Source organism: Lepidothrix coronata, unplaced genomic scaffold (assembly GCF_001604755.1).
Source record: "Lepidothrix coronata isolate B3197 unplaced genomic scaffold, Lepidothrix_coronata-1.0 Scaffold63, whole genome shotgun sequence".
Lineage (NCBI taxonomy): Eukaryota > Metazoa > Chordata > Aves > Passeriformes > Pipridae > Lepidothrix > Lepidothrix coronata.
In genome coordinates, this window is record NW_016690243.1 from 4,222,489 (window position 1) to 4,232,868 (window position 10,380).

At 38.7% G+C, this 10,380-nt stretch overlaps 1 protein-coding gene across 8 annotated transcripts; it reads right to left on the minus strand.

The window, feature by feature from the left end:
• Nucleotides 1–1,105: 1,105 nt before the first annotated feature.
• On the minus strand, nt 1,106–10,380 carry DNAJB9 (DnaJ heat shock protein family (Hsp40) member B9). Of its 8 annotated transcripts, none has more exons than XM_017817895.1 (4): nt 10,252–10,270; nt 9,693–9,824; nt 6,592–6,819; nt 1,106–4,727 (listed from the first exon to the last, which is right to left on the minus strand). In XM_017817895.1, exons 3-4 carry the CDS (start codon nt 6,806–6,808, stop codon nt 4,297–4,299), a joined length of 648 nt encoding a protein of 215 aa, XP_017673384.1. In that variant the 5' UTR covers nt 6,809–6,819; nt 9,693–9,824; nt 10,252–10,270; the 3' UTR covers nt 1,106–4,296. The 8 variants fall into 8 exon arrangements, with proteins under 8 accessions (XP_017673384.1, XP_017673383.1, XP_017673385.1 ...); XM_017817894.1 differs by having other exon boundaries at nt 10,217–10,259; XM_017817896.1 differs by having other exon boundaries at nt 9,658–9,824; nt 10,217–10,253.

Below are 10,380 nucleotides of genomic sequence, written 5' to 3' on the forward strand. Positions count from 1 at the left end.
TTTTGGGGTTTTTTTGGTGTTTTTTTTGTTTTGTTTTTGGGGAGTTTTGGGGGTTTTTTTTAAAACCAAACAGGAATCAAGCATGAAGTACAGACTTAACCTAGAATTGATTCAGACTTACGCCAAGAGACTGACAGTCAATGGATATCACAACTGCTAAGTGGCCGCTATAAAGCTGGTCTCTGCCCTGTCTCTAAAAAACAGGTGCCCACATGACAGGAGCCAGCAGCACGGCTGTGTGAATCACTCATTCCCACAGGGCAGACCAGTCAGGCTCAACCACAACAGCTGCCAGAGCCAAACAATCCTCCAAACAGCATTTTATTCTGAAAGGAGCCCCATATGTGGCACAGCAAAAGTACTCTACACGAGGCTTTTGTTGCAAGTCCAACAGACGCTTCTGATGTTTTTTTCAATTTACAAATAATTAAAAAAAAAACACACACTGCTCACCATAAAAATATAATGTGGATCTTATATTGTTTCCAACACATTTAATTCTCAAAACCTACATTTGCATTATTATGATGACAGATTTGCTTAGGTTCCAAGAAAGATGGTTCTAACGAGAAGTGGTCAGATGAGCCCTACCAAATCCCAAAACTTTCATATACTCCACCTTCTAAAGATCAGACCCAGAAAACAGGAACTTTCAAGCAGAGTCAACTATTGAATTAGAACAACAGCACACTGACCTCTGCTTCAGGTTCTGCACTTCCCTGTGGCATTCCAGGCCAGTAAGCACTGGACTGCCCTCTCACACCTCAGTGGGGCAGTCAAAGCACATGCTCAAGGCAGAGGCTTTCAGCTCTTACACCCACTGCCTCTCAGAAAAGGCCTTTTGCACGGGCTTTTTTGTCTGCATCATTTACAGGCATAATGCCTAAACTCCAACCCAGTCCCAACATCTCCAAGAAAATATAAAACAGGTCAAATTGACTCAATTTCTTTCCACCCCTTCTGCCTGCCAACCCCACCATCTCATTCAAGGAAAATGCTGTGGCAAAACCTTCCATAAAATGCCAGCACCACACAAACCACTTGATTTAGGTTTCCCTCTACACCCTGAAAGAAAAAAAAAAAAGGAAAAAGACAAAAAGACAAGTCACACCATTAATTTTCACGTTTAATGTAATGGCACTCTAACTTTACAGTACTTTCATCTCCATTAGATACTGTGTTTCAAAAGTATAATGGGGAAAAAAAACAAACATGAAAAAACCCCACACTTTTTAAATAAAGTTTTAAAAACTAAATCATTTGGAGTTACATACGCATAAATGCCTTTCCAAAATTTGTTCCTAATTCTATTTTTCACCCTTACATAAGAAAAACTAGTTTTGCTGGGTCTTTTGACAAGAACTCGAAGAGAGCTCAAAGATGGCACTTAATAAACTCTGAAGTCAGGGGTGTCATAAGGTTATACCAGGACTTCCGCTGGAGAGCCTGCCATGAAGCAAACGCTATAAATAGGAAGAGAATGTGCAAGAGCTCCGAATAAGTGAGAAGCACAACATGTTTTGCAAGCTTGTGTTCTGAGAGCCATGGAACTGAAGACTCTTGGCTGAGGAAAGCCTGCCCAAATTTCCCCAGCTAAGGTCTGTTCAAAGCACACCCATCATAGCAAACCACAGGGGCAGCCATACACTGGTTTCTGCAATACTCCTGACAAGTTTTCCTTTGGATTTTACCTTGAATCAACACCAAAACAAGTAGGAAGGTGATTTGGAGAAGCTACAGGACTAATAGGAAGTATTTGTTAGTTATGCCATGATAAGTAACTAAGAGAAATAATACAGAAGCAGGTTAAAATAAGACTAGGCAGAAGTCTTTTTAAGGTGTATCAGCTAGAAAACTAGCAACCCTATCAGTTTTATCAGTTTCATACTTTGACTTTAAAGAAAAACAAGTACACTTTGTAGGAAGTTTGGAAGATTCTTAAAGAGGGGAAACTAGCCTAGTATCAGCCAACAACCCTTATTTTCACCTAAAAGCTTAGCCTGAAAGACGGTGAACTAATACAGTCACTTAAAAGACTTGAATTTTGGGGGTGGCTGTGTTTCCTACAATTTACAGTGCTCATTTTAGCTTTCATTCCTCTAATCCAGGATTAGGGAAGGGACCCAAGTGAACGGCTCATTCTGCTGTTTCCAATTTAATTTTTTTAATTAAGAAAAATATTTATTAGACTAAGAAAGGCATTAACATTTTACCTTTGCATCCCGCTTTTAGAGTTGCCTCTCACCTCTTTAATTCCAGCAGTCATCATCCCCAAAGGACATTCGCTAATACTCTCTTACATTTAATACTTAATATTTGTGAGAGAAAGCAACTCAGAACTCTAAGTTAGTAATTTGTTCACTTGGATGCCCATGTGATACAAGTCAAGCAGATAGTTTGATTCATGCACAGGACTGACAGGAGTATGTTAAAAAAAATAAATGCAGAAATCTACAAGAAACAACTTTCAGTTCAATTATATATTAATTACACAGAAGAAACAAAAATCTCTACTTACACAGAAAAAGGGTGAAAATAACACACTCACTTCAGCACTTTTCCTTCTAGAAGAATATTGCACATTCCGATAATGTTGCACAAATTACTGGCTTTTTATAAAGACCATATATGAGGTATTAGTCTATTAATAAATAAAGAAGAACATGGAAAAGGAAAAGCACTTAATATAACACAAGAATCCATTCCAAGTACTTAGTGAATGAAAACTGAACAAGCAATAATACTTGAGGGGAAGGTTACTTAGCAAATAGGCAGCTTTCAATACCCATCCAAGAAGCAAAGGGTTAAATCTCTTTTAATAAAGATTTTAAGAACTCAAAGACTATTGAGAACACTGCTGTTTCAAATGCTTATTTTGCTCATGCAATCAACCTGAAAGGTAAATTCTTATCTCACAGTTCTAAAGGGACAGCAACATGTGGGTGACAGTAATCTTACCAAGGGGAACCAATTTCACATACTAGACCTGTATTACTAAATAAGAATTAAAGTAGAACTTTTGGGTTGACATCAGCTAAAGTATTTGGGGGTTTTTTGTTTTTTTTTTTTTTTCTGTTTGTTTGTTTGGGGGCTTTGAGGTTGTTTTGGTTTTGGTTTTTTTTTTTATTTTAAGTAGTTTTCACTGGTTGTGGGTTTCCACGGTGCTGAAATCAATACCCATTAGTACTGTCCTTATTAGCATTTTCCAGCTCCACAAGGAATACAAGGATTGGAAGTTTCAGTTTTTCTCTGTGGTTAAGCTAAGAATTTACCTTTCAAATCACAATGCTGAAAAACAGGTAATAAATCTGTCAATCTAAACAATACCTACAATACCTACATTACTTAGACCCTTTCAGGAACACCAGGAAACCGTAGGCAAGCTTAACTTATTTAATTTCACTAGAGCACTGAGGAGTATTTAAGTTCAATAAACTGAACTATGGAAACTGCATTGCACACGTGGTATAATAATAATAAGCATAAAACAAGAGTGTTTTGGGTGTGCTCTTCCAAACCTTGTTAGAGAGATATTTGTAATTTGGAAGGGGAAAAAAAAAAAAAGACCTTGTATGTACAAAAACTTACATACATTAATATCATTAAGCAAGTCAAGGATCATTCAAACACTATTATCTTTTCAGGCCAATGAAAGGTTATTAAGAAATAAAACTCATTCCTACATCACTCACAATCTTATTCCCTCTTGTTATTTTCCAACTTCAAAAAGAAGGTGTTTTATTAATACTTTTGCAATGCTGGAGAGAGTAGCAAAGACCCAGGCAAGTCATATTTCTGCTGCTATTTTTTGTAAATTATCGAATTTGCACAGTGAGTCCGTATCAGGTAAAAACTGCAAGTGCAAACTTGGAAAGACACAACTGAACAAAAAAGCAGCACTTAAAAATTAAAGTATCTCCTCTGCTGCAATCCATGCACCAATAACACAAACAGTCCTGAACTGGCATATATGAAAAATTATATTACATTTCTGAAATTAAAAATATATATATCTTGTGTTCGAATTTAGGGAAAGTGTTTACTAAACGGAAATACATATAATTTTTTTCTTTCACATGAGAATATTTATCTCCCATTCTAAGTAGTTACTGACACATTACTTCCCAACTGCACGTTGTTTCTATTCTGAAGATTAGTTTCAAACTACTGTAAAGAAATTGTAGTTAAATGTTCTTTAGAACAAACAGTTCAAAGACTTTTTTCCATGTTAGCACAAAACCAAGAAAGATTATGAAGATCTTGAGAAAAAAAGAAAAGTTTAAAGGAAAGGAAACATTATTGTCCAGAACAGTCAGTGTAAGTAGTAACCATGTTTCCTCGTCTCTGAGTGACAGTCCTGCAGTGCTTGCTGGATCCATGGAACCTGGCATCAGTTCTCACGGCGTGTCGGTGAGCATTTTCAAAGTCACTAAACGAAAACATTTTTTCCATATTTTCAAACACATCATCAAACAGTCCACCTCCAAAGGAGAACTCTTGGAAAGAACGTCTTTGCCGATTGTGAGCTTCCCGATGACTTCGGAAGTGATTTTCAAAGTGCTTTTTTGATCGTGAGTTTTGACTAAATAGGTCAAAGTCTTTGAACAGATCATCAAAGTTGAAATTAAATGACTGATGGAATGGGCTTCCCTTATTTCCTTGTCCTTCATGACGGCCAAACTGATCATATTCTCTTCGTTTATTCTCATCTGATAATGTTTCATATGCTATGACCATTAAAAAAAAAAGTTAATTTTCATTTCCATTTTAAAGAAGAGGAAAAAAAAATGACACACAAATACAAAGCACAGCAACTTCCTCCCACTCCCTCAAAAGGACAAATTTCAAGCAAGACTTTCATTCAACATTGAAGCCCAATCAAGCTCAACATTTGTTTACCTTTCTGCAAACCAAAATAAGTTGTCTCAAACTAGTTATTTATAATAATGAACACAGCTATACTATGAGGACAGATGATAACCTCAAAATTTTAAATTCACATAATATAAGAGTTTAGCTACAATAAATATTAGTGTTTATGTTTGAAAGAAACAATGAGATGCGGGGATCAGAAAGACTGAATCAAGGAGGATGAGTTAGGAGCTCTACCTAACAAAACAAACTGTCTGCTGCATTCCTATCACAGAAACACAGTGCAATGTCTGCAAAACTACCTGCCAGCCAGCCAGCACATTCTAGCTACACCACAGTTACAACTAAGCTACAAGATAAACATCAAGTAGATAAAAATAAAGACAATGAATTTCCCCTACATTACAATTCTCAATTTTTCAAAAGTTCAACAATAAATCTGGATTTTGTGATTAGAATCATAGAATAGAATCAGTTGAGTTGGAAGGGGCTTCTAAAATCATCAAGTCCAACCCTTGATCCACTACCACCATGATTACTAAATGGGATATAACCAAAATTGAACTAGGCTTCCCTCCAATCTTTGGTCCACAACTACAGTTACTGGTGCTCTAGGGCAGAAACTCTGACAAATATACTTATTCTGATAACTAAGTATTTTAAACACTTCCATTTTCTCACCTGTCAAAGGCTTTCAACTATTATATACAATTCAACACTTAAAAGAGTCCCTAATTCCTCCTTTAGTAGGTGCTAACAACTGCAGTAAGTATCTAACAGGACTGTCCCTCCCTCTCATTATATTACTAACTGCCTGTCTTTCAAAATAAATTTCTGCAGACAAGAAGGTAAAATGCAGAAATCTCTTATTAGCTTAGTTAGGAGAACTACACAAGAAGATGGACGTTATAAGAGTCCATGTGGAACAGAAGTGGGTACACCTTATTCTTTAGCAAGTCTTTTTCTATTCTTGATTATTCACTTCCACCATTATGTTTTACCACAAAATACTTATGAATGGTGTATTCCTAGGATCACAGAATAGTTCAGAGTAGAAGTGACCTCAGAAGGTCACTACTCCAACCTCCTGCTCAAAGGAGGGTCTGACTAGGTTAGTTAGAGCTTTACCCAGTCATCCATGGAAAGTCTCCAAGGTTGGAGACTGCACAACCTATCTAAGCTACCTGTTCCAACACTGGCCTGTAGAACAGAATCACAGAATTGCTAAGACTGGAAAAGTTCTCTAAGATCATGAATTCCAATCACGATCCTCAAGGTGAGATAATTTTTCCTTATAACCACTCTGAAACTCTTGTGCTGCCACCACGAACCACTGAAGGACCCTGCCGCGTTTTTCTAATCTCCCTATAGTTACTGCAAGGTTGCTGTTAGGTACCCCTGAAGCCTAGTAGTGATCCTGAGCTGGATCTTACAAAACAGATCAAAAGATAAGAACTAACCTCCTAGGGCTAAAGCTGTCCTACTACCAAGTATTTTTTTCTGAGAAGAGGTGTAAGCCAAAAAGTTTAGCAGAAATGCATAAACTGTGTTAAAGGCCTTCCTATGCGTAAAGACATAGAAACAAGTCAGATATTGATGCTGAACATTTGACAGCACAGAAGTAGAATTAAGGAAAAAAAAAATCTTTTTGCCTCTTATTCAGTAAAACCAGAGTACACTTAAATTCCAGATATAAGACAAAAAGTTAGTGTATATTACCTTCGGCAATTTCTCTAAATTTCGCTTCTGCACCAGGACTCTTGTTTTTGTCTGGGTGGTATTTCATAGCCAGCTTGTGAAATGCCTTCTTGATCTGGCGGTCAGATGCATTTTTTGGAACTCCTAAGATATCATAATAGCTCTCTGTAGCCAGTATTAATTCAGTTATCATTAAAATGCAGAGAGCAAATGTGAAGACAGATTGTGTAGTGGCCATTTCTCCGGTTCCTAGAAAGAAAAAGAAATATACTTGAAGGACAAGTTATTTCACATTCCACAACAATTTAAAGTTACAACTCCAAGCTGGAAAAGGAGGACCTGTATGTTTCAGAAGTCAATGACAGACTTGCTTCACCTGTCAAACTCTATTTCGCTGTTTTCCTATTCACAGAATATGTAAGTGAAAACACTGCAATTCACATTTCACATGCATCTAAAGCAGATTTTAGTGCTCATCTTTGTTTTACTCTTATCCTTAACTGAACATTCTCCCACAAAGTTACCAAAGTAAATACACAATATTATGCATTGCATCAGTTTAAGCTGGCATACCTGAAGTAGCTTCATACTAATCCTTGAGTTCTAGGACTTCTAAACACAGTAGCTCTAAATTAAGACCAAGCTGCAAAAACTCACTCAATACTGGAGACTGATTAGGTGGTGCAACAATAGGAGCCTGAAAATACAAGTGGCCTAGAGATCAACTGTAAGGTGCAGGAAGATAAGACTATTAGACACTCCTGCTAAGCTTCAGAAAGTCATTTAACTAACCTAAAGTGAACACTATAAAGAGTAAATCACTCATTTAGAGTACAGAGTTCAGCCAAGTAGTGCTCATTTTCCTTCACTTTACAATGGGCTGGACTAAGCTTATTTTCATATTAGATTGTAGTATAAACACCTACTATATCTTCAATATCAAAGAATTCATCTGATAAATGCCACGGCAAAGAAAGGTTTACATATGCAACTCTCAGTGTTGGAACCAAATACAGAAAAAGAAGTCTTCCATACAAGACAAGCACTTTCAACAATAATTAGAAGTTGTAATTTTTTTTCAGCAACGTATCTGTCCAAAAGTTACAGTTTGAAACTAACATGCAAGAACTTAGGGGAAAAGCTGTCACATAAATAAGTCATTTAAAAAAAAATTAGTTCTCCATAGCCACACAATCTTTCATAATATTTATGAAGGAGAGGGTGAGCTCTTCATACCAGAAGGAGAGACCAGATAATTTTCCAGGGCCTGTGCATATTATATTTAAAACATAGAGTGCAGATATGCAAATGTTCAAAGACAGAATGCTGTTTGTCAAACCAGCACGATGTACAACCAAGCCCTGAACATACCAGACATAACATATCCCCCTCACCAGTTTACGCTGATTTGAGTGTAATATAAGAACAACTTGGAGACAAATGGTACTACTCTCCTGTAAGCTGAATAAACAAATTACAGTCTGAGTACCATTAAAGTTAGAATACTTCTACTGCATAGTGTAAGACTCAAATATTTGTCATGAAGAGTTCAAAACCTTTGAGTACATAAGCAAATTAAGCCTTTACCTGAAAATACTCTTAAAAAAAAAATAAACACCGAAACATCAAATATGGAAAAAGTATACTGTTTCTAATAGACAAGTCAGGGGGCTAAAATGAATGCTGTGAGGTGAGAGCAAAAGGCTTGCAAGATTAATGTACCCATGCCCTCTAAAGCATTTATTTGGCCAGCAGCCTGCATGATATCAAGTGTTAAGGGGCAGCAGTTGAAACAAATTGTATTTTGATCAGTGTACTTAGATACCAAACAGACAGTTCTTTTCAGTATTCTTTGTGCACGATACCAAACATATTTTTAGTACAAGCCTTTCCCACATATTATCTCTCACCACTTCACTAAGCTGAAACTTTACCCCTTGGGCACTAAGAACTACACACATTACATCCTTCCACACTTTTTGGACTTTCTTCCTTTTGTGCTTTATGGATGCAGATTTACATGTTCATCTCATACCTGAGATTGATTTTATTTTACTTCATTTCCCCACACCTGCAACAAGCTTGCATCATCATGTGCTGCATTCTCTTAAGGCCAACCATCCTGCTGCTACTACTGAACACTGATAAGAGTTAAAAGGGGCAGTTCACGTTCTTCTTCAAAAGTGAAATTCTCTTTAATAACTCATGAGAGCCTGAGATCATGAAGTCACTCCTTTTACACATTCTGCTCTGGCTAACCATCTCAACTTCTATTATTCTTGATAACAAAACACACCTAACTGTGTCTTTTTCTACATTAGGATTTTTTACATTAGGATTTCTGTAATGCAGTTCTTTTCTGTATTAGATTTCTAAACTGTATTAAAAAACAGTACTTAAATTTCCCTGTTTTTTAAAATAACGTACACAGATTTAACACTGCCTTTGAACAAATCAGTGGGACTCGAGAATAAAATAACATTCAAATGAAAATCAAATGCAAATGAAATATGCCTCCAATATAGGCAGCATTTTGAACATTCCAGCATTTGTTAAGCTCTCTACAAACTAAGCTCATGCCACAGAACAGTCTCTTTTAACAATTATGAAGAACTACACTTTATTTAGGTACATCTTCCAATGAAGCTAAAGATCTTATTCCACAGATTACCTACTTAACTCTGTTGGGTAAGTAGTTACAGATCTCAACCACTATTCACCTCAGTATAAGAAGTACATTGTCTAATATTTATCCAGAGTATTGCAGGGGTGATAACATTCAATCAGTTCATTATTAGTTTATCAACATCTATCAATACTTGTGGGATGAGGCAATGTTTGAGGATGATGTACCTTGAATAAAGTCTGTCACATACAGAAAATAAGAAGCTACTTTCACCTTCGAAAGTAATTAACAAAGATCTTGCATAAATGCTTATATTCAAAGTCTCACACACTCAGAGAACCCACAGCATCATTAGTGCTCTGCCACTGCTCTGCTTACAGGAATTGCCATGCACTATCCTGTGGAATGTTCATGTCCTGTAACTATTTTTGCAAACAATTTATTTACAGTAATAAAGTTACCAAAGTCTCCCACTGGTTCTCCTATCACGACTAACCCGATGAGTAAGCAAGTCTCCAAGTCCTCAGCCAGCCACAGGCAAGCTGTCAAACTCAGGGCCTTGTACTTGTCTTGGCCTCTCCTATACTGACCCGAAAACAGATCTGGGAGAAGGTTCCTATATTTCGCTCTGGAACACAGGGAAACGGAGTGCCGCTGGCATCATCCTGCCTATCCAGACCTCTGACGAACTTGCAGGAGCCGGCACAGCCAGCGCAGCGACACAGCGCCGGGCCGGGGCCGGGCAGGCGGTTACAGCCTCCCGAGCGACCCTGTCCCACCTCCACGTCGGCCAGGCTCGGGAAAGACCCCCGCAGGCGGGCCCAGAGGGGCCCGAAGGGCAATAAACGCCCCGCACCGAGCCCCAGAACCACCTCCCCTTTCTCTCACCGCCCCCGAGCCCACCTCCAGCCGTCCCTGGCCTCTCCGCGCCCGTCTTCGCTCCAGCCCCCTCAGCCACCCTCCGCTTCCCCCGAGCCCTCACTCAGCGGCCACGGCCCTTCCCCGCCGCTCCTCGTTCACCTGAGCCCGGCCCTTCCCCGCCGCCCCTCGCTCACCTCACAGCCCGGCCCTTCCCCGCCGCCCCTCGCTCACCTCACAGCCCGGCCCTTCCCCGCCGCCCCTCGCTCACCTCACAGCCCGGCCCTTCCCCGCCGCCCCTCGCTCACCTCACAGCCCGGCCCTTC